The sequence below is a fragment of the Zea mays genome, chromosome 2 (genome assembly GCF_902167145.1).
Source record: "Zea mays cultivar B73 chromosome 2, Zm-B73-REFERENCE-NAM-5.0, whole genome shotgun sequence".
NCBI classification, from domain to species: domain Eukaryota; kingdom Viridiplantae; phylum Streptophyta; class Magnoliopsida; order Poales; family Poaceae; genus Zea; species Zea mays.
The window spans coordinates 184001026-184024810 of record NC_050097.1 but is presented as its reverse complement, the minus strand read 5'-3'; the positions used below and the strand labels follow the sequence as shown (position 1 = coordinate 184024810).

Here is a 23785-nt window from a genome sequence, read left to right as displayed (position 1 = left end):
AAAAGATAATCTTTAATCAAGTTATAATCTAGATTAAAGTTGAGTTAATTACTTATAGAACATTCCCTCATATGATCTATACTAACCAATTTATAATATAGTTTAATATTTGAATCACATAGATCTCCCATAAATCACAACTCCTTAACCATAACTCCGATTGTTGTGGTTCGCGAACCCACGATCTTGTAGCAATGCGTAGATTATTATTATGCAGTTTGTTCTTATGTTTGGTGTGATGTTAATTTTGGCTATACCCTGTTTGTTTGTATTGCTACGACTAGCGCGATGTTGTGAGTCACTTGAAGTACAAGTTGGTACCTGGGGATCTCAAGTCTAAGGCAAGTTGTGCTCTTGATCACTTCTTTTTACCCAATAATATTCTTATTAATCATAATGATCTGCATAGAGGTTAATTTTGATGGGACCCAATAGGTCACCCTAGTTTGGTTATCTTTATACCTTGTTTACCCCTGAGCTATTTGGGTAGTTTTTGCTATTGCTCTTTATGGTTTTGGGATTAATATTACATTATAATCATGTTCCAATTATACTATCGTTTTATTTATTGTTCATGACAAGATCATTATATTAATTGGGACAGGGAGCTTAACTTGAGAAACACGTGCCACCACAAGGGTGGAATGGGACGCCCTTGGCTGACTAATTAGGAAAGCTAGTGGAAGTCTACCTTACCCGAAAGGGGCAAGGGCAGTAGGCATGTAGGGAGGTTCTCGGGTTGATTTTGCTGCGATGGCGGTCAGACGAGGGATTCCTACATTGCTCTTCCTAGAAACTGTTGCGGATTTTCGAAAGCTAGTGGAACTTTGTAAAGGCATCGTAGTGGATCCCTAGCCATTCACCTCGGCAGTGTCTAAGGGCCTTGCAAACCCTGGCGAAATGGGATACACGACTTGTGGGTAAAGGGTACAACCTCTACAGAGTGTAAACTGGTATACTAGCCGTGCTCGCGGTCATGTGCAGTTCAGTACTCTCGCATGATTAATTTTTGGAACTAAATTCAATTTGTCATATGCATTGCATCGCGAGTGTTGTTATCAATTTTGATCTAATACTTATTTGGGTTGGTATCTATTTATACCTAGTAATTGCTGATAAAATTTTAACCAACTTTAAAAGCAATGCTCAACTTTAATCATCCTCTTTGGTAAGCCTTACACTTCACATGAGCTCCCACCTTTGTCGAGTTCATGCACCTTATTCCCCACAACTTGTTGAGCGATGAACGTATGTGAGCTCACCCTTGCTGTCTCACACCCCCACAGGTCAAGAACAGGTACCGTAGGATGAGGCGCATGAAGGATGCTGTGACGAGTTCGTGAGTGGTCTAGGCCGTCGTCTCCCAGTCAACTTTGGGTTGCTGGAGCGTTGTCTTCATATGATGTAATTATTTATTTAATTTGTACAGAACTCCCATTATATAGTAAAGTTGTGACATTCGTTTCTGTACCATGATTCATCATATGTGTGACACTTGGTCCCACCACACCTGGTGATTGCGTTCGCGCCCGGGTCCCTAAAACCCGGGTGTGACATGTTCGCAATTGAAGCTGAAACTAAGATGCAGTACAACATCTCGACCAAAATAAAACCCACAACCAGCAGCTCAGCGCAGCAGATTGCAAAAGGGACTAAAACTGAGTTGCAGTACATCATCTAAAACCAAAATACACCCGCACAGGCTGGCAAGGAATCAGACAGCCACCAGACGTGTTGCAGCATTGCTCCTTGCTTCTGCTTGCAGATTGTCCATCCCATCATGTATTTGTTCTATAGCTTCACCTGTAGGGATGAAAACGAGTCGGGTACCCAGGTCGGGTACCGGATATGGATAGTTAAAAAACACAAATTTTCGGATACGGATACAAATAGTTTTGTTCACGAGACGAAACGGGTACTACTCGGTTGATGTACTTCCGGATACGAGTCGGATACGGAATCGTCAGTATCTGGCAACTACCCGAATCCCTCGGGTCGGATACGGATACCCAACCCTCGGGTACCCGGACTCACCTATTCTATGGGCTTGCCTATATCACATGACTGGCCCATAACTATTATTTGAGCTGGTTGGAAGACGCCAAATCAGACAAGTCTCCAAACCCAATGTCGACATGCTAGTATCCGCTGCCTGCCTGCCTCACAGGGTCACGTACAGCCGCAGGGTGCCAGGGTTAGGGTCTTAGGGACTCCACGTTCAGACTCGCACCACGCAACGGCAAAGCATAGCAACGGCGGCGGCGCAGCAAGCAGTTCAGCTCAGCACCTCGCCGGCTCACCCATCCCCTGCCGGCCGACTCTACCTGGTCCCCAGCACAGCAAGCAGTTCACCGGAGCCGGCGCAGCAAGTAGTCAGGCAAGTCTCCATCCCCTGGTCCGCGACTCCCCACGATACCACCTTGGTCCTCGGCGCTCGGCGGATCTCAACTACAGGTACAGGCTCCTCTTGCCAGTTGCCATTGATGTCCAGCACTCTAGCGTTCAGAACTAGCGACCAGGGACTCCACATTCTTTCTTGTTTTTGAAAACGTCCAGAACTAGCTGCAGGAGGCCACAACGGGAGTACGGGACCTCGCTCCTATTTCCAGATCCTAGTTTTTATTTATTGAGTATCAGTGGTGGACCTAGGATTTTTACATAGGGTATGCCGCAACAAAATTTTTATGTAGAATTCTATCTAATATACATATAATTTCATAGTAAGTTTGGTAAACAATTTGATATATAGATATAAAGTTTGACACTCAACAAATAAGCATGAAAATTGCATACATTAAACATAAAGATTGCAATAATACTACTTATCTGGCCTCTGCGCTTCCTCAACGCCATAAAAGTTTCAATTATATCTTCTTCATTCACTTCGAAGAAAATATCTCTCTCGATGTATGTAACAAGACAATCATCCAAAAGACTATCACACATCTTGTTTCTCAATTTAGTCTTCACCAAACTCATTGTAGAAAATGCTCTTTCAACACTTGCTGTCGCCACCAGCAAAAGCAATACCAACTTGAGAAGCAAATAAACCATATCAAACACCTTATGTTTAATGTATGCACCTGTATGCGGGGAACTGGGGTCTGGGGAAGGGCACTTCCGTGCGAGCCGGCCGAACAGGCGAGCAAGATGCAGTAGCCTTGCAGTTGCAGCCTGCAGGACGTCGTCAGCTCGTCACGCCGATCGGTGGTCGCCAGAGCCCAGAATGCCCAGATGCCAGCCGCCAGGAACTCACGCTGTTCTGCGCACTCGGCGGCCGAACGAGCGAACAAAAGAACCGTAGAAGTTGGAAAGTCACGTAGAAGATGAAAGTCAAGTGTCGCCGCGTCAGCAGAACGGATGGCCGGCCAGGCCGGGTGGGTCCCCGGTGGGCCTGGCTTAGGGTGTGCCAGGGCCCACCCGGACCCCCCCTGTGGGTCCGCCCCTGCTGAGTATACTAGTATTCCATGGCATACATGTATCGTGCTCTCTCCTATCTAGAAAAAAAGAATAGGACATTTCAACTCGTATTATGTTTAACAATTATAAATTAGTTCCTGTTTTCTCAGTGTTCATGTACTGTGTTCAGGAGGCTTTTGTAGATTTATCTGTGTTTAGCAATTAGTTCCTATTGCAGGTTGATTAACAAGGTCATGGATGATGGGATTGAGATCACTCAAGCTCCTAAGCTCTCACAACCACCAGTGAGGTATGCCGGGACACTTTTTCTAATTTCTATAAGTTAAGCAGATCATCAATCAATCTAAAGTGTGATGTAGTTATATATATTGATTTGCAGCGCCATGGATGTGGATGTGCAAGCTCTATGTGTGGAGGGTGGCGATGCTGGTAGGAATGACCAAACTACAGGAGAACATGAACCTGCTATTGATGCCTCTGTTGATAAAGATGATGCTAGCCCGCTTGTTGGAAAGAAAAAGAAATCCATGAGTGTAGACCATCGTGTAGTCAAACAACGAACCATTACTCCTACAAGCAAGTATAGGACATCGAAAGATATTGTTTTAGTGCAAACACTTGCAAAAGGTTTGTTTTTCAATTTTTCCAGTTAAGTTTCATCACGCTACAAGTGTAATTGTATATTAACAATTGTTTTTTGTTATAGTTGTGCAAGGTGCAGGCGCAAGTGCAAGTGCAAGCACAAGCGCGGCTGCAACAAGCATAGGTGCAAGTGCCCAATGCCAAGGAAGTGTTGGAGACAATGAATGCAACAAATATTAGCAAGTGTTTGAAAAAATTCTATGATGTCACATTGCTTTTTTTCTAGCACTTCATATCCTACTGCAAATCATTTCTTTCGGAGGTTTTCTGAGATTAAGATGGCTATTGCAAGATGGTGTGATAGTAGTGATCTGGTAATTTGCACAATGGCATTTTCTATGAGACACAAGTTTGATAAATATTGGGAAATGAACAATTTAGCTTTGACAGTGGGAGCATTTCTTGATCCTAGATACAAACATAGGATGATTAGGCTATATATGTCTAAGATGTATGACAGTGATAAAGCCGAGTTAGAGAAATTGGTATTCATGAATGTTAACAATGAATTATTTGCATATTATTCAGCAGTCATCAATGCAAAAATCAACCAGAAAAGGTTCTAGTTCAAGAGAGAGTGAGTTTGTTCCACATAAACATACTTGTTTGGTGGATGAGGAGGATGAGGTTGATCTTGATGAGTTGTATGCAACAACAAGCAATGACAAGAAGGTGTCAGAGTTAGAATTGTACATGAGCAAGGACCTAGTGAAGGTCAATGACAATGAAGCAACGTTTGATATCCTATCATGGTGGAAAGGACAAGTGACAAATTTGCCTATTCTTTCTACCCTTGTTCGTGATGTGTTGTCTATGCAAGTGTCTATTGTTGCTTCAGAGTCTGCATTTAGTTCCGGTGGACTCATTGTTGATGCATTCCGTTCAAGGCTCAAACCAGAAATTATCGAGGCATTGGTTTGTTGTAAAGATTGGAAGATTGCTTCGGAGAAAGGTATTGTTATATTTATAGCTTTATGATTCACATAATCATTCATTACTAATAATATGTTTTCTATTAATTTCAGATTTGGAGATTGAAATTAAAACCTTAAGTGAAGCTATGAATGACGTTGACTTCGAGGATGATGCTGCAATTGGAACTTGAGAAGTTAAAGTTCAAGTTACCATGGACTAAGTTCAAGTTACCATGGACTATTGTTTGGTCTGTTTGCACTTCTTCTGCTGCTACTTGTTACTTCTTGTTGTAATGTTGTGGACTTATTCACTTGTTGTTTTGACTGGAGCGGAAGCTTGCTGCCAGTTTGGTTGTTGGAACCATATTTTGTTGTTTGCACTTTTTAACTTGTGATGTTCTGGATCAGACATGATCAAATAACTCTATCTATTGTGATTTGTGTCGTTTTATTTTGTGATGTGAAAGCGTCGAACACTTGAACATGTTAATTAATGTCAACTATATGTTATATGCTTATGGACTTACGAATTATGCCTAAAAGAGGATATGTTGCTGATTTTTTTAAATTGCGTTGTTGGTTCTATAAGGTTATTAGTAACTTTGAACTATATGATGTCAATTTCATTGGTTTACTTTCCTATATTTGAGCTATCATATACATGATTATGAATTTCTTATTTTATTTGTTTGTTGGACGAACTACCCGACAACTATCCGTTGTCTACTAGAGTAATATCTATTATCCGTTTCTTACCCGCCCGAATCAATACCCGGTCCCGTCCTATATCCGTTTTGAATTTTAACTATTCGTATCCGGTCCCGTATCTGATATAAATGCATTAGGGTAGGATACAGGATGACTCTGTATCCGGCTGTATCCGTCCCGTTTTCACCCCTATTCACCTGCAATCCCCATCAGTGCATTGTCAACGTGTTTGGTGTCCGGCATATGAATGTTGAACAAGGCTTCCAAAGCCACCCCTGCCTCCTTAGATAATGGTTTCTGGAACCAAGCCTGAAAGTCCTGGAAAGCATTATCAAAATTAGGAGTTCCGTCATTCGCCAAGAGGCCAAGCTTGCGACAGAGGTTGTGTTGTGCCCTCTGCATGATCGACATATGAGGGCCATTAGTGAGTCTAGCACTACGACGCACCGCAGAGAGATTGAATAAGCGTCGATGTTTAATGTTCTGAGTCGTTTTTGCAGCAGCCGTGGCCACAACAGGTGTTTCTGCAGGCATCAATTGAGGCAGCACAGGTGAATCTGCCTTACAAAGAGATTGCTGAGGAGAGCGCCTGCGAGGTTGTTGGTGCCCCACCCTGCAGAACAGCAGCTGGTTCAAAGGGAGCACCATATGCAGAACCTGCATTAGTAACAGAACCGGGGGAAGACAACAGCTTGCTGTTGCCCCCAGCCTGCAACACAGGCAACCCAACCTGCCTAGGTAAACCTAATGACAGGGAAGCATGGAGCCTATCAAACGCCAGCTTCACAAGGACCAACCTTGCGCATTCAGGGTTTATCTTCCGCTTGCCTGCCATGTCACCTAGGTCTCCCTCATCAACCACGGAGTCGGACCAGGCTTGTTCCCCAGTGTTGGAGCAGTGCTGCCTTTGGTAGACGCAGCCCTCACGGAACCTGCCATGGGGAGAAATTGCAGCCTGCATTGTAGGTGTCGGTGGTTCGTTGTTGTTGTCGTTGCTTGACTTTTGGATGGCAGAGCAGCAGCTGTCTAGAGGGAGACTCTCCCGAGCAGGACACCATGGAGGGGAGGGGTCGTTGATCATGTACGTCGACCAGCGCCCTGGGGCAGATGGCGCGTGCGGCTGCGCCCACGCGTCACCAAGGAGCCATCATGCAGCTGGTGCGTGAGCCCAGTGTGTGGACGAGAACCCATGTTCGCCACGCCACGACCTGGGGTGCCGATGTGGGACGCGGCCGCTGGCATAGCAGCAACTTGGCGAGGTTGCTGGACCTGCCTTACACCTCCAGGCCCGTCACCGGACATGTACCTCCTGGAAGTGTAGTGTCGATGGTCAAGACGTGACCCTGAGCGCTCCCACTCGTGGCCCTTTGGAGCACGCGAGATGCTTTAGAAAAGGCGCGTGCTCCAGTTGTCCTCACATTGTAGGCGACGTCAACGAAGGTCGTTGTCGCCGTCGTCCCGGTGATGATCGTTGCGTCGAGGTGAAGGGTCGTGCCTGTCGCGTGGAGCACTCTTGCCATCAACAACTCCAAGCCTCCAGTCGAACACATGTGTACTTCCTTGACCCTCGTTGCCCGGGGAACCCTCCACAAGGTCAAGGTGGACGATGACCCTGAAGGTTAAGCCACTTTGTCCCGCCGGTGGCACATTGTGGACAATGATGTTCCTGCCAACAATGGTTAGCCAAGTTACCTTTGGGATGTCTGAAGGGTTCCGCGTCCACGCCCAGAGGTTGAGTGTCCTTGTGTCCTCCTTTCGCAGTGACTGAGACTCGACGTAGTCTAGCACGCAGCTCTTAGCCACCGCCCGCTTGGTGATGCCCTCGTTCCACGCATGTAGAGGGAATGCCTTCGAGGCAGAGACGAACATGGTAGTCGAAGTTGATGCGGTCACCGTGAATAGGGAGCTGCCATGGCCTAACCCGAATGTCAATGTTGTCGTAGGTGAAATCGCGTCATGCCACCGCCGCGTCACGGTGGTGCTGGTGCTCGAAGTTGATGAAGAAATCCTCTGGGTAATGCTGCACCACCGTGATGTCTTCTTCGTGCATCCCGAACCTAGAGCAGAACGCCCTTCTCACTGTGCTTGTACCTGTCGCCGGCCGAACATCACCTAGCTAGGCCCACACCGCGTGGGTACTCAGCCTCGCCAGCTCACTATCCATGCCCCGAGTGGAAGCAGGAACAACAGATGTTTCTTGCGGACGCTCAGCTGCATCGCCGGGCCTTGCCATGCTTGCCTGGCACAGGGGTGGGAAATGCGAACTGTCGAGGCAGGGGGCACATGAGGGGATGGAGAGAAAGTAGCAGCAGTTGTCGAGGCAGGCTTGTTCGGGCACTGCCAGGCCTTGTGGCCAACACCTCCACAGCCGAGGTACCTCATCGGATCCCTGCAATCAATGGCGTAGTGGCCTTTGGCCAAGCAGCGGAAGCATTTACCTCTCACACTCACTTGCAAATTTTTCCACACCGGATGGGGGTGAGTTGGGAGGCTACTTGTTGGGTGACATAAAGGCTCTGCCGAATTGACTCTCCCGCGGCGCCTCCAATGTACCGTAGTCCACCCAGCCGCACCATCATCTTCAATGGATTCGATTTCGCATAGTTGCTCCTTGATGCGAAGTTGGCTTGAATGCTGTGGCTGGCAAGAAGTCCCATCGATGCGGCGTGGAGTGAAAGCTCCCTGTGCAGCAGACGCAAGCCTGTGTGGGTGACGAAGCTGTTTCGCGGGCAGGGACGGGACAACAAACTGAACTTTCTTGTCGTGGGGAGCCGTTGAAGCCCGTCTCCCAGCGGCCTGCTTGAGGCAGGGTCGCGGCAGAGTTGGCTAGCCCGCGGAGGGGTGGAAGCCAGGGCTCACGGGAGCGCCCGCAAACCTGGCCGGGACGGGGCAAGAGCGTTAGCTGAAGGGCTGATCTGTTGTTTGGTGGCGAGGATGGGGGTTACCGGCCGGCGAATCGGTGGGGAGAGCCCCGGCGACGGCAGGGGTGGGGGTGGTCGCCGCAGGAATAGAGGGAGGTGGCGTGGTGAGGGTCTCCATTCAAATCTAGGTTTGACGTACGTACTACATAGGTTATCAAGTTCTAAATCAGAGAAACTCGATCTTCATGTTTCTAGGATAGCTATAAAATCTAGATTCTCATGCATAGAATTATATGAAATAAAACCAAACTTAGCCAAGTCTCTAAGACCTCTGCTATTCCAAAAAACTTTCATGTAGGACTAGGTTTTGTATGTTTTTTACTTCCCCCCCCCCCTCTTCCTAGGAGTATTAACAATGGTACTCTTCTTATTGGGCTAACGTTTGCAGTCCCATTTTAAGACACTAATGTCATCCTCCACCATACTTGTGACAAAATCTTGGTCCACATGGCTGATGACACAGCTCTCTGGAACACTATCATCGTCACAATCAGATGCATTCTCGACTGACCTTATATCAGATAAATAATCCACCATTCTTTGTTCTCTTAAAGTGTTAATACCCAATTCTGGATTCTCGTTGAAAGAAATACCTAAAGCTCGTACTTTACTAGCAATGACAGCATTAGAAAGGTTTATAAAAGAAGTACCTGTATGCTGGTCTGAATCCAGGTTTAGTTTAGCCTTCCTTTGCATCGCCGTTTCTAAAGCATCATGATCTGTAGTGCCTTGCCTTCTAACACTTCTTCTCAGATCAGTCCTATAGACGACGTCATGTTCATATGGTCAGTGCCCAGGGAGGCAGGGAGGCTTCCTTGGGATGAAACATGATTTCTGCGTCAGTATCCGCAACTGGGTTAGCCGGCTGGACACATAAACCATCCGCTTCTGCTACCACCTGATCACTCAGTCTCTAGCTCTTTTGTCACTACCTGATCTTGTATCTCATTGGCCTTAAACTTGTAGAATTCTTCCCTCTCCCTATCTGTTAATGCTTGCACTTTTTCCATAGACCAACCAGCTTCTACTACATTGTTTTTCATGACTCCTGACCCCCCTGTCTAGCAGTCAAATTGTCATCCATGGAGTTATTCTTGGTAGCCTCAGTGTCAAAGTCCTGCTGATCTTCTCCATGTCATCTTGATCTTCAAAATCCAAGTCATCATTCTCCCCATTATCATCCTCGACACCTGCACTGCCTTTCCCATTCTCATTCTCAACCAATCTCAGGTTGATTTCTATCAAAGCCTTGCCTCTGACCTCGACCAAAGCCAACATTGTGGTACCATCGTCTATAAATTACAGCTGCAACGGTCTAAACAACCGGCTTACCAACAAGGATGGCACTCGTACAACTCACTGAATCAGCGTGAGGTTTCGATCATTTTTTCCTTATCGGTGTGAAAGAGAAAAGTTTCAGTCGGCGGTGCCTGTTGGTGAGGGAAAAAAATTCTACGCGGCAGGGCCGTAAAGCCACCACCGTGCGCTCCTGATGTCGATGCCTGCCGCGTGGAGCTCTTGCGTATCTAACGCTCCCACGACAATCACCCTTCCAGACGGCTCGAATTACATACGACAGGATCGGCTCGGCTCTACTCCATTCTGTTCGCTTCTGCTTTAGGTGCGTGCCTAGCAGATGGTGAGGCGGCGTCGCGCGGCCCTCCCGACGGCTCGCCGGCCGCGCTACGGGGCCTGCTGCAGCAGCCCCTCCTCCACGCCTACGAGGCCAAGGACCCGGCCGCGTGCATGGACATCCGGCGCCCTCGTGGAGCGGCGGCTGCCTCGCCACGTCCGTGTTCGTCTACTTTGGAGCCTATTCCCGGAGGAGGACAATCTGGACAAGCTGTTCCTAGGCAGCAACCTAAGCCTTTGGCAAGGATGCTACAGCTGTTTTGGAGCTGATTCATTCTCCCCGGGCACGTGCCTTACCTCGCGTCTGTCTGGTGTTCGACAAAATGTACATGTGGTCACAAGCTTGGCAGAATGCAGTCAAGAGATGGGTACTCAGAACTGTCTTATGCAGTCAAAATTTCAATCTAGTGTTCCTGAACTTCTTGCAGGTACAAAGAGCAGTCAAGAGCAGAAGTGTGTGTCTGTGATTGTTATGAAGTACAGAGCATAACTCTGTCTTGCAATATTGAGCTCATTAGGTGAAATTGTGCCTGTAAAAGAGCTTTGTATTTACCTGTCTGTTTGTGCTTTTGTGCAATGGAATAAACAATGATATTATACTGAATAAACATGAATGTTCTGAGACAAATCATTTCGAACTGCAATTGCAATATTTAATGACATTGAACTGGGATTGTCAGCTTTGAATGAACCGGCCAGCTCGTACTCCATTATTACAAAGTTACTAGTAGAATTTTCTACACGTGAACTTAAATTTTCCAAGTATGCTACTACTGATTGTACTCAAGTGTCCCTGTGCACACTCGCATGAGCTAGCATCTGCCGATGCTCTTTTCCTTCTCTTCCAGTTGGTAGTCTTTTCGGTCTGAAATCTAGATTGTCAGATATTCTCGTTATTTGGCAATCCATCAAACTGCAACTTCTTAACTACTGAAGCAGCACCTTGATCAACTCCAAGTAAAAGACTTGTGTATCCTCCTTGTACACCCTGAGCATCCATTTCTGAAGAACTCAAATACATATTAAAGTGTGGCATTGTGGCATTAACATAACCACCCTGGATCGTTGGAATTGCCACAGTTGAAGGATGAACAAACATATCAGAGGCTTCATGGCTGTTTTCAGTTGTACTATTTTGAGCATCTCTTGTAATCAAGAATACAAGTTATAACAGATAAGAAATTAAATGGAACACTACATAGTGGAAAAATCATCAAGAAGCTTGGTAGAATCAATACCTTTCTTGTTACCACTTTTTTTCTTCCCTTTTCTCTTTTCAAGCGATGTGGTTGATCGTTTATTTTTTGGGCCTTTTACCACAGGGGGAGCTCTAAATGATATTTTACCTGTTATTGTATTTGTACAGCACTCAGTAAAAACTGTAGGAACCTCATTAGCTTTTTCTTGCACCTTGCATATAGAATTATCTGCGTCCAGGTCCAGCTTATCTATGGCTTTCTCCAAATCATCAAGAAGCTCTTTTGATAGTGAACACTTCAATGCAATAGATGTCGCCTTCCGTGAGATACGTGCTGCTTGGGTTGTCAAATTTTCATTCTCTGTTCCTTGTTTATTAACAGAAATTTCACGTTTTGCATATTTTGTCCATCTATTCAGTATATATTGTGATGGCAAAACAAAAACATCATTTATGTTGAAGACTTTCATGGCATGCTTGCATAATATACCTGCAATATATGGATGTTGTTATTCAACAGTTTGTATTTAGAAAATATATTACAAATCATGATCAGATTTTACCTATGGATTCATATTTTCTGCAAGAACATGTGACAGCCAAATCTTCAATGTTGAATACAACTGTTGCTCCAAGAACATGATCGGATTGTACATTCATAACCATATATGTTAAGATTGATCCCTCAGTTCTTAACAACCGACCAATTAATAAAAATTGATCTTTAAATTTTGTCTCAAACTCCAAATACATCCTCCTTGTATATGATTCAGCTGCAGTCTTCAACATAGGTAACTTTGGGTTGTAAGCAACTAGGATTTTTCTACGTGAATGAAAATCTGCGAAAGACCAAGCTTTCTTCGAAATCTTCTCTTAAAGACATTATTCATTCCTTCGCTCCTTTGGGTAGAGGTCATGTCAGCTGTAAAAGAGTCACGGTATACAATAGCCCATTTTTTCCTCAAATTATATAAGTTTGAGACCCATTCATTTTCCTCAAGGTGATACTCCTGCAACAACTCCATCCACTTCTTATTGAAGCAAAACTCTGATCTGTCTTCATAGACACAACTCTTAAAAGCAGGTAGGAACTCCTTATGCTTTTGAATTATATGTCCGAGATGTTTAGCAGCATTAAGATAAATATGCCATATACAAAGACGATGGCTTGTGTTTGGGAATACATAAGAAATTGCACCTGCCATGGCCGCGTCTTGATCAGTGAAAATTGTGCTCGGATGCTTGCCTGACATTGCTGTTAAAAAAGTTTCAAAGAGCCAAACAAATGATGGAATTGTTTCATCAAATAAAAGTGCAGCTCCAAAAATTACGGTTTGCTTGTGATGATTTGTACCAAGGATTGGAGCAAAAGGCATTTCAAACTTATTAGTTTGAAAGGTGGTGTCAAATGACACAGCATCACCAAAGCATCCATAATCCACGATAGACTGACCATCTGCCCAAAAGAAATTAGCTATACGACCTTTATTGGGTCCATCTTCCTGATCTATATCAATTGCATAGAAAAATGTAGGATCCTCACGTTGCTTATTCTTCAAGTAGTTGCATAGTGTTTGTGCATCATTAGATTCTAAGTATTTCTTGCGCTCACGGCCAATCTCATTGTTGCAGTCCATCCTCGAGTATGGCACTTTGTCAGCTCCTCCATAAAATTCTTTCATGAACTCATACACCTGGGCAGGTCTCATCCCAGCTTCTCGTATCTGTCCAATTAGCTTTCTGTCTGCTTCTGTGACACGTCGTTGGGATCTTAAATTTTTCTTCTTATTTGGACTAGCAAGATAATGATTATGATCTACTATAATCTTTTGCACTATCCAAATCCCTTCTTTACTAACACTGAATTGAACACGAGCACCACAACCTGTCCTTGTTATGCCCTTCGATGACTCACTTTTCCCAAATCCTTCATTACTGCAAACTAAATGTTTCATATATAAACTACCATCTGGCCGGTGTTTTGTTGTACCTTTTCTAATACTAAATCCAATCTTACCAGCATAACTGTTATACATCTCATAAGCACTATTCTCTGATTCAAAAGCCATTCCAACTTCTTGAACAAATGAAGTTTGTTGAATTTTATTAGCGACCTATTGTACAGGGTAAAGAAAACGTAAGCATATTTATGCATGATCAAACTACATCAAAGAGAAATAATCGATGAAAGAGACATCTAGGTGACCATACCTGAGTTCCTTGTGCGTCTTCATCTCCATGTTCCACGGCAACTACATTTATCTCGTCGTTCTCGTACCCGACGACTTCACGATCTCCATCAAGTGGACAGATGAGTTGATCGGCCTCTATGTTGGCTGCTGGACCTGAGGATGAGGAAATATCCATGGCACAACCGTCACTTGACAAACGAGGAAGACAGCAGCCACCGGTCATGCGTGGCAGCGGCAGTGGCTTCAATATGATCGTTGCAGGACTTGTTCTTTGGAAGCTACGATATGTAATGGCGCAACCGTCACTTGGCAAATGAGGAAGACGGCGGCCACCAGTCACGCGTGGCGGCGGCGGCGGCGGCGGCTTCAATATGATTAGCAGGACATGTTTTTTGGAAGCCAAGATACGTATCTGTATGGAAGCGTATGGAAGCAACGATGGTAAAGCGAGCCGTTCTGTAAGCCAAGCCGCGTATACGTCCGAGGCTTAGCCGAGCTGCGTATACGTCCGAGGCTTTATCCATGAGATGCAGATGCCGTTGAATATCCACGCGTCGTTAATCGGTGCCGGGCCGCACCGGCGGCCTCGTGCGGCACGGCCGCGTGCAATTTTTTTCCTTGGTGAGCCTGAGAAGCCAGAATCAGATGTCCTATGTGGTTTAACTATCATTGCATTTTACAAGGCAGTTAGGGACACGCATATAGAAATCCTTGTTGGGTTAGGTAGCAGTCTTTGTTTAGAACAAGTTAGGTTGTACTGTAGTGTAGCTGAGAAGAAAATAGAGACAGAGCCCAAAGGGCACCCAATTTGGGCCTCCGCTTGCCAAATTACACAAGAAAAGCCCAGCGGGCCACAGTTTGGCTTCACCTAAATCATCCAAACACGACATGTGCGACACGCAGGCAGCCATCAAACAAAGTACACACTAGTACTAGTACTGTGATAGTACAAGCACACTACACGTTGTACAGTACAGTTTGGCTACCACGTATGCGTAGTAGCTGCCCTTATTTTTCTTCGCCATCCTAGCCGGCCGGCCGGCCGGTGATGAATGATACGACCTCCGGCGACCGGCCGGCGAGCGGACTTTTCACCACGAGCTGCCTCATTAATCATCATCGTCATATGGACTGCACGGCCCTGGCCATGGCGTAGGCGGCGGCGGAGGCGAGCGCGCCGACGACGGTGGTCTGGACGGCGCTGAAAAATGGGCGGTCGCCCGTGAAGCGGCCCTTGACGAAGCCGAAGAAGAGCAGCGCCGCGAGCGTGACGGCGACGGACACGGCCATGGCGCGCCCGGCCTCCGGCACGAACATGTAGGGGAGCAGCGGCACCAGCCCGCCCGCGACGTAGGACAGCGCGATGGTGGCGGCGCTCACCAGCGCGCGCCGGGGCTCGGGCTTCTCCAGCCCCAGCTCGAACTTCATCATGAACTCCAGCCACGCCTTGGGGTTGTTGCGGAGGGAGGTCACCACGGGGCCGTACTCCTGCGGCCCCAGCCCGTACTCCGACAGGATGTCGGCGATCTCGGCGGCCTCTGTGTGTGCATGCGAAATGTACAGGACCGAGAAATTAGCCGTCATAAGAGAAGAAGGTGGGATCGTCGCCGTCGCGCGCGGTTGCTTAATGCTTACCGACGTCGGGGACGGTGTCGATCTCGTCCTGCTCGCGCTGCAGCTCCCTGTTGTAGTGATCAGCCTCGCTCTTCGCCGCCAGATACCTGACACGCACACACAGCAGCTGAAAAAAGGTTAGTTTTAGTGAGTGCGTGGTAGCTGGGCTCAGAATAGTACGGGCTCCAATGCATGCGTTCCGGCCTGTTTACTCCACAACTTGTCGGAAACACAAACAAATAAATAATAAAGAGCTATTTGCATTGCAAACTAGGGGTTTCAACAATTTTTTTATTCTGAATTCATCTCTCTCACACACAAATACATGTTCCTAAATCTGAAGCTATTCGCTTCGGATTAAAGGCAACTGTTGGGACAGATGCAGCTACAACTTATAGAGATAAAACACGGTAAAAATAATAGAAGACGTTTCGGATTAAAAGCCAAGCCAACAGCTTGTTGGGCACTTGCTTGACCAGTATCTCCGGAGCAACATAAAGACCTGTTTGTACTGGTGTGTTGGCATAACTACTGCAGTAGGTAGTGTTTAACTAATATTTTTTAATTGTTTACCGGTCCTGGCTGGATTTGATTAACTATCTAGTAATTCATAAAGTTTGGTTGAGTGTACCAGTACCACTTCGTAAAGGCATGTCTTTCGATACCAAAACCACACTTTCAAACGTGCCCTCATCAGGCCAAAGAATACCTTGAAATATCATGGATTACTAGATGAGTGCCCGTGCGTTGCAACGGGAACGTATAATAATACGATAACTTATATACAAGTGTGTGTTATATTGTCAACTTTTGCATCATCATACATACATATAAATTCTTTTTTTCTTGAACAACGCGGAAGAGTTGTGTGTCATTTCATTAATACATAGTACACAGAGGGGGTTACTCCCTCCAAAAAAATACGTCATGCACATCATACACATAAATTCTGACCAATAATCAAAGAATGATATTACATAACCACAGAAGCAATGAAACAGTTAACATTCACAAGGTTGGAACCTGAACCTTAAAAGGATCTTACTTTGCTTCGCAGTTAGGGTTGCAGGAGTGACAGATTCTACTCGCGTAGTTGGCCGCATAGCATCAACAAAAACCAAGTCATATCCATCTCGGTCTCCCTTCCATCATGACAGAACTAAAATGTTAATAGGATAAAAAGACCATGAATTGAAATGACCAGTTACAAGTTAGATCTCATTAAAATCAGACTCAACACAACCTTTGGCCTTTCTAACATAATGTTGTAAAACTCAGGAGCTTGATCTTCACTGTTGTTTTGTATATGTTTAATACCATCTTGCTTTTCGTACCATCTCCAAGAAGGGTAAACCTGCAAAGTTTATAAATCAACATATCCATGGCTGCTATACTACTGCCACTCGATCTAGGAGTAGAATGGATGAATATTAAAAACTAAGGCATACCTCCCCAAAGAATTCAACAACAAAGTCATCTACACCGAATCCACCTTTTTTGTTGCAAACAACACCAAGACCCTGTAAAAGATGCACCAAACATGTCAAAAAGGCACAAGAAATGACCCTGAGTTAATAGGTTGCTGAAGGCATACCTTTCTATAAGCAACAAAGTTCTGATCACAGCGATTTCTCATGGACTTTAGCATCCCCAAGCACATCTTCAAATTTCGTTTGTCACCACTATCCTCCGCGGACCTTTGAATTTCTTCAATGACAGGCCTAAGGTTGTAAGTCATAGGGGTATTTCCCAAACCAGTGAAATGCCTAACTTGCTTATTCAATGCATTCAGATGCAACTGCATTGAAAATCGGCTTTGATCACTTGAGCCATCACAGTGAAGAAATCGGCTTGCATTTGTGTCTCTGCCCTGCGTAAGTGAGCACGTGAAATCTCTTATATCTCTTAGTAGTCAAATACTCGTACGTTGCAACGGGGAAAAAGTGTAAGAATAAAATATGTATGGTCATGTGTTGTGTTGTTAATCAAAATTAAATCGACTTTACAAAAGTAGTGATTGTTTATAATTTGGAATGGAGTTCCAACATCCCCTTGGCTGCACCCTTGGAAGGCACTACATATTGGACACCAGTTCTTCTACCTAAGCCACTGGTAGCACACATGGTACCGGTGCTCGCAATCTCGCATGACAGCCTCCCAACCTCTTCACCCTTCATGTACATTTCTTGGAAGAGACATGGCAGCCTCCCAACCTCTTCGCCCTCCACACACTCTTTCTAGAACAGACGGATAGAAGAGACAGAGACGTTTCAAGTTTTAGTGGTACATAACAAAACATTTTTGCATCAGTTTTGTTGGCTATGAACATGAACAAGACTGAAAAAGATTAAATCCAAAAATTAACAATAGTGGAATGGAAAGCAGTACATGCAATTATGTCATGCAAACTTCATTACCAAACACTATTGCTATGAAGTTTAGATGAATCAGAATAGTTTGTTGTTGAAAACATTTTGGTTTTGAAGTGCATTTAAATATGACAGGAGAGATAATATAACAGCAGGTCACATTCAATAATTGTAGATGTGCAAACCATGTGTAACTGTATGCTGATACCATGTGCATTTCAGGCCTGTTTGTTTGTGTTCCATGCAGACTTGTCCGGCAAGGATGCAAGCAAGCATCCCTTTCAAAATTTGTGCTAGAAATTTCTAGCAGTGGTGCATTAAAAAATACGTAGAGTTTACCAGGATATCTGTGAAAACCCAGTATATTAAGGCATAGTAAGTAATAACATAAAATCGAATCATTTGCCTTTGTGCTTCTATGATAAAGTCATAAAGATAAGCCGGGGTTATAAGCAACTTACCTGAATGTCCAGAACAATTGAGCCCAGCTTGCTCTGTCATTTGCTCCGTGTGCAATGTGTCAGGTACATAATCAGCTTGCTTTGTGGTAGTGGAATCTCTAGAACAGGAAGCAGATTAGAACAAAGTTAGCTATGAACCACTGCTTTATAGGCCCCAATCTCGCAAAAGCAGTATCTATGAACCACTGCTCCGTCGATCTCACCTTGAGGGACTTCGCCTTCTACCCTGCATCGCCTGCTTAAACTTCACCGGCAGCGGCCACCGCCAGCAACTTACCAAACAATGCTAGGCATAACCATTAGTAAACTGAAAGTGATACACCAAAGTTGCAATGAATACCTTTAGGAACTTGATCAAATCCAAAATCTAAAGTGGATGCAAACATTCATGGAGATATTGACCAGGTGGGGTTGTTAAGGAAGTTGGTGTCGCGATAGGAAAATGTATTTTCCTCTCCCAACTTTCCTAACAAATTCATAGTCATCCTGCTAAAGTGGATTGCTAAGTGTGATATTTTTTTTGCATATTTGGCAATACCCCCACACCTATTCTACATACAACTATTTTAGACTCCAGTCCTGTCAAGTACATATGAATATCAAAGCAACATTAAACCAGGCCAAGCTCAACGCCAATTGTGTTGGTACAAGAGTCAAATAGACAATAGCGAAGCTCAATGGTCATGATAAATATACCAAATATTGATTACAATCTAAAATCAACTTTTAGCTAATCGCATTTACTAATTCAAAACCCATGTGTATGGCAGTAGATTCCACGCATCAACTGGGTTCCACCCTGATCAGCGAAGAAACACGATTACGTCCTTGGTTTATTTTTTATATTGCTGGTATATCTTATGGTAGTCCTCTAAGTCAATCGATACCAAGGAGTGTTAATACTATATTTGTGCTGGTGTGGATAGGCAGCTAGACACTACGTGAATTAGTTCAATCACTAAATACCATGATGTACAATTAACTAAACATATAGGCTAAGCATCAGAAGCTTGACCACAAAGACAGTTGAGCACCCCTTTGACTGCCAGCCAAGCATACCAAAAATATTTCATGCATGTCTCGATCCATTCGGTTGGTCACAACATTCAGTTCTTTGGCATCCCACATTCAGAATTGTTCGTTTAAGTAGCACAAAAGAACTTTGCCTTGTTTTTGAAAGCATCAGTTGTACAAGTGAAGAGAAGAAAAAACTACTGGTTCATCACGACTGACTACTACAACAAAGCAGGAGGAGCAAAATGCATTGCAATCTGAGCTGAGCACATTGGAAAACACAATTAAGAATATCAAAGATGATGTCTCACGAGCAGAAAGCAAAGCGCAAAATGCAGAAATAAGGTGTATGGAGCTAACTGTACCTAATATAGAGCTTAATGGGGAACTAAATGCCCTTAAAAGCGAGAAGTCAGATAAGGCCAGTCTTTTGGAGAAGAAACTTACAGAGTCAAATACCCAATTAGAGCATGGAAAGGCAGCGGTTGATGCCATTGTTGAACAGCAAGGTATGCTGAAATGTACGATGTCTGATATGGAACATATTATTGAAGATCTGAAGGGTAAAGTTTCAAAAACTGAAACCAGAGCTGAGTGTGCTGAGTCAAAATGCACACTGTTAACAGGCACAAATTTAGAACTTAGTGAAGAGCTAGCATTTCTAAGAGGTCGAGTAGAAAGTCTAGAGAACTCGTTACATGAAGCCAACCATGCGAAGGTGTCCACTGCCAAGGACATTGGTGTGAAAACTAAAATTATTACTGATTTGGTCAGAAAATTGGCACTGGAAAGAGAACGGCTTCATCTCCAGGTATATGCACACACCGTATCAGCTTGCTCAATCTGAATAGTAAAAGTACACCTGTACATACCTTAATATTCTTGAACACCCTTTTGTTCTCTAGATCAATTATGATATTGTTCTCTAGATCAAAATTACCTTCAGAAATTCATATAGAAGCGCGACTAACGGGATGTGTATAATGGGTAATTGTCCCTGTTGACACAGGTGCTGTAGCAGCTGCAAGATATAGTCTTTTAACCTGTATCTCCTCTTACAAAATGCAAAAAAGGAGGGGTCATTGGTAGTAGGTTCGTAGAGCAAAAACATGTTGAATTACAGTCAGGAAGTAACATACCCTTACCAGTCCATGGCCTGTGTGTACAAGGCTGGCCTCCTGCAATCTGCTCTCTCAATACCTCTTCCAAATGAAGGAAATGCATTAGACTTTACAGTGCTCCATTGACCTTAGTACTTGCCATCACCTCTTGTTTTGTCATCAATCATACATTCACGTTGACAACCTCTGCCAAAGATGAAGATGGCATCAGACTAATTATAGACCGTTTATTATTTGTAAGTTCTGTTTCTAGTGCAATTAGATCTTGAATATAATCTTCTTGCTATTTTTGCAAATGATGATGTTTCCTCTATTGTTGCTTCATAATACTAAACCTTAGAACTTGGAAGAAAGAGACCATACCTTCAAATCATTAATTGGCATTGAATCTGGAGAAGTGCACCTGTCTTTAATTTTTCTATGCTTCAGTTCTTTCAATAGACAAGATGAGAATGTATTCCTGCAAGACAAATAAGTACAGTCACACCGTCTCAGAAGGCTGCTTGGTAAATAAGGATGCTTTGTAAATTTAAGCGCCAAGTTGGAAGGTGCAACAGAAGATCACAACACCAAGACAACAGCATGTTCAGGAATCTAATCTACAATATCCCTACCTCTGTTTCACTATATTTATCCACAGCAGACCAGGTGCACTAAATAAGTAACAGATCCAAGAAAAAAAAGTGAACCGACTATCTGTGCCCATATTAAATGTTACGATACAATCATTTCTCTTCTATCAAATCATTTAGTTAGGGGTAGGGAGTGGAAGTATTGCAATAACTAAACTCCCATAAGTCATATGCTCCAAAGACACACATTATTTCACCTGAAGCCATGTGCAAAAATAGCAAAAAAAGTGAAGCAATAAGTACTTCATAGAACTGTAGATATTTCATTCAGATTTACTTTCGGTGGGCGGTGAATCGTGGTGAATCGGTTTCTCCTCTACCTTCGGTGGGTTAGCCCCGTCATCACTGTTCTCGTCGGTATGCACATGTAACTTCCTAGCTGGGCCAGACATTTGGTCGAGCATCTTGAACTCGTCCTCGAGTGGGAGCGTGAAGAAGTCACGAGCGAGGTGCGCCATGTTGACCACCGTCACGGCGTCCACGCCGTGGTCCACCACCTGGGGGATGGCCCAACCCTCGTGGATCTTGGCCCTCCGCGCGCCATGGATGCCCTTGAGCGACACCACCCGCATCACGTCGCTGTAGTGGTCGTGCCCCAGGAGGTGGTGGTGGGCGAGGGGCTACAACAGCCAGTCGTCGGACGTGGGGGCCCTGCTGGCGGCCTCACAGATGGTGGCGAACGAGTGGACGCGAAGCACGCTGTTGAAGTGCCTGTTGTCGGCGTCGGCGAGCTCTGGATCCACGGGCGGTGAATCGCGGGGGGAGGGGGGAGCGGGCTGGATCGGCTGGCGGTCATCGTCGTCGCTGCGCAGGCGGCGGTGTTGGTGCCTGTAGCGGCGGCGTTCGCGGTCGTCGTCGTCATCGCCGCTGACAGCCACCGACGACCACTGCCTCTTCTCGTCCTCCTCGCCGCCGCAGTAGCGGGGGAAGGGCATGAAGCCGAGAGGTGAATCGCGGCCGGGGGGGCGCTGGATCCGCGTGCGTGCGGGCGGGGGGTGCTGGATCCGCGGGCGGGCGGTGAAATCACAGCGGAGGGGCTGCCGTGCGCGGGATTCGTGGCATGGCTGTTGAGGAGGGCACGAAGCCGAGAGGTGAATCGCGGCCGGGGGGGCGCTGGATCCGCGTGCGTGCGGGCGGGGGGCGCTGGATCCGCGGGCGGGCGGGCGGTGAAATCGCAGCGGAGGGGCTCGCGTGCGCGGGATTCGCGGCATGACTGTTGAGGCGGGGGCAGTCTACACTCCCCTCTTAATAGTTAGTAGAGAGTAGAGATATTGGTTGTTGAGAGAGAGAGAGTCAGAGAGAGGGTGTACGAGTGATGAGAGGAGCGAGGAAGTCGCAACGACATTGCATGAGAAACAGCAGGGATATGAAACCGTTTTGTAGTAAACGTTCAGCTAGCAATCCATGCGTGTATTGTAATGTAATGTAATGAGTACCCGGCCGTCGGCAAGTATTTCAGCTCATGAACACCGTTTATAAATTAAGTGACTGGTAGTGTTTTAATTTCACCATTAATTATCCTTGCACAAATGGAACATGCATGGGAAAAAAAGAGTGGATCCGATCCATGCAGTCCGTATATAGCTTACCCTCCGAGCCCCATGGAGATGGCGCCGGCGGCGACCTCGGCGAGCCCCGCGGTGAGCACGAGCGCGGAGGAGGCGTTGGCGCCGGACAGGCCGGCGGCGAGCGCGAAGGGTACGGTGAGGCCGTCGGAGACGCCGATGATGATGTCACGGACCACCTCGCCTGCGGTGAAGTGCTTCTCGGTGTGCTCCTCCAGGAGCAGCCGCTGCTTCTCCTCGTCATGCACGAACGTCTTGCCGCCGTTCAGAGCCATCTCTTCTCGCGCCTCAATACTCTCACTCACTCTCGAGGAAAAAGAAGACCGCGCGCTTATTAGCTAAGCGCTCGCTTGATTAACCTTCGTGTTTGTGCTATGATCCTGCTGCTGCTGCTGCGAGGTTTTCTGTGTTGGTGAGGCCAACGCAGAGCTAGGAGGGGGGATTTATAGGGGTTAGCACGGGCGGAAATGACCAACTTGGACATGGGGTGGTGGTTTTGCTGCTGCTTTTGTGGCTTTTGCAGTGGGTAGCTTCACAAACCAGAGTGGGCGTGATTGGTTGTGGTGCCAACGGGAGCCATGCTCACGCTGGCCTGGGCGATCCGGGAAGCCCCTCCCCAGCATCTCCACGCGTGCAGGCAGAGGGTTGGAAAAACGCTTGACCTGCTTTCGTGCATGCAGGCTGCACCTGTATAGTACAGGTAATCAATCGTATGCCCATTCACGGTCAATGCATACAACGGGCCTGCGTGTAGCTATCCGAGCAACCAATCACGTGGAGTGTGAATTTCTGGTTTACTACGCTGATTTCTCTTTGGCAGCTGACTTCAAATACAAAATCCACTATAGATGTCATTTTAATTTGACATATATACCATGTACCTTAAAAAGAAGTTTAGTGTAGTAGGAATGAGCTCATGGTTTCTGTAAAAAACACACACACCATAACCTATTGTACCTGTTTTCGTCTAGCTGTTGGAATGATCTCCACCAAAATGACCCAACGGCTATCTTCGGCCTTTGATTTGCGTCCTGAGCGAGGACACCCAACCTTACGTGTGGTTAATGGATCCCTGTCACACTGGGCCATACAAAGAGGTGAAGTCCGACGGTTCTCTTGAGCCGTATTCCTCACCGACAAAAACATAAACTACCGATCGACTAGTGACGAGAAGCCACCGTCGGTCTTCATCGCCATCAACCTCACTTCCCCGACTCTTGCTGCCCTAGAGCAGATCTTCATCGACGAACCTGATGGCAGCCTCCACCCCAAGTGCAACCCCCACCGACGGTATAATCTATTTATGATTTAATTCTAGTGGTTATTTAAATCTAGTGGTTAGGACACAACAATTACACAAATGAATAGAGATCATCCCACTG

At 45.7% G+C, this 23785-nt stretch overlaps 3 protein-coding genes across 5 annotated transcripts; 1 reads left to right on the top strand and 2 right to left on the bottom strand.

Annotated features, from left to right (window-relative positions):
- Positions 1-2121: 2121 nt before the first annotated feature.
- LOC100304123 (uncharacterized) lies at positions 2122-5444 on the top strand. Of its 3 annotated transcripts, none has more exons than XM_008669976.3 (4): positions 2122-2454; positions 3626-3709; positions 3800-4047; positions 4127-4449. In XM_008669976.3, the coding sequence occupies exons 2-4, from the start codon at positions 3654-3656 to the stop codon at positions 4240-4242; spliced, it is 420 nt and encodes a 139-aa protein (XP_008668198.1). In that variant the 5' UTR covers positions 2122-2454; positions 3626-3653; the 3' UTR covers positions 4243-4449. The 3 variants fall into 3 exon arrangements, with proteins under 3 accessions (XP_008668198.1, NP_001159075.1, XP_035820758.1); NM_001165603.1 differs by having other exon boundaries at positions 2203-2454; positions 3638-3709; XM_035964865.1 differs by lacking the exons at positions 2122-2454; positions 3626-3709 and adding an exon at positions 5088-5444 and having other exon boundaries at positions 3992-4047; positions 4127-5014.
- Positions 5445-12000: 6556 nt separating this feature from the next.
- LOC103649134 (protein FAR1-RELATED SEQUENCE 5-like) lies at positions 12001-13852 on the bottom strand. Its single transcript, XM_020549357.1, has 2 exons — positions 13647-13852; positions 12001-13549 (listed from the first exon to the last, which is right to left on the bottom strand). The coding sequence occupies exons 1-2, from the start codon at positions 13848-13850 to the stop codon at positions 12248-12250; spliced, it is 1506 nt and encodes a 501-aa protein (XP_020404946.1). The 5' UTR covers positions 13851-13852; the 3' UTR covers positions 12001-12247.
- Positions 13853-14407: 555 nt separating this feature from the next.
- On the bottom strand, positions 14408-22819 carry LOC103647403 (vacuolar iron transporter 2). The gene is made up of 3 exons (XM_008671947.2): positions 22428-22819; positions 15263-15348; positions 14408-15165 (listed from the first exon to the last, which is right to left on the bottom strand). The coding sequence occupies exons 1-3, from the start codon at positions 22676-22678 to the stop codon at positions 14750-14752; spliced, it is 753 nt and encodes a 250-aa protein (XP_008670169.1). The 5' UTR covers positions 22679-22819; the 3' UTR covers positions 14408-14749.
- Positions 22820-23785: the final 966 nt, after the last annotated feature.

Excerpts from the sequence above, each read along its gene's own strand:
- LOC103647403 (XM_008671947.2), bottom strand. The coding sequence starts at position 22,678 with ATGGCTCTGAACGGCGGCAAGACGTTCGTGCATGACGAGGAGAAGCAG. Across the intron at positions 15,349-22,427 it reads ATCTCCATGGGGCTCGGAGG|GTATCTGGCGGCGAAGAGCG; the intron begins GTAAGCTATATA and ends TGTGCGTGTCAG. Across the intron at positions 15,166-15,262 it reads CGACACCGTCCCCGACGTCG|AGGCCGCCGAGATCGCCGAC; the intron begins GTAAGCATTAAG and ends ATGCACACACAG.
- LOC100304123 (XM_035964865.1), top strand. The coding sequence starts at position 4,558 with ATGTTAACAATGAATTATTTGCATATTATTCAGCAGTCATCAATGCAA. Across the intron at positions 5,015-5,087 it reads GAAGATTGCTTCGGAGAAAG|ATTTGGAGATTGAAATTAAA; the intron begins GTATTGTTATAT and ends TATTAATTTCAG.
- LOC103649134 (XM_020549357.1), bottom strand. The coding sequence starts at position 13,850 with ATGACCGGTGGCTGCTGTCTTCCTCGTTTGTCAAGTGACGGTTGTGCC. Across the intron at positions 13,550-13,646 it reads AAGACGCACAAGGAACTCAG|GTCGCTAATAAAATTCAACA; the intron begins GTATGGTCACCT and ends CCTGTACAATAG.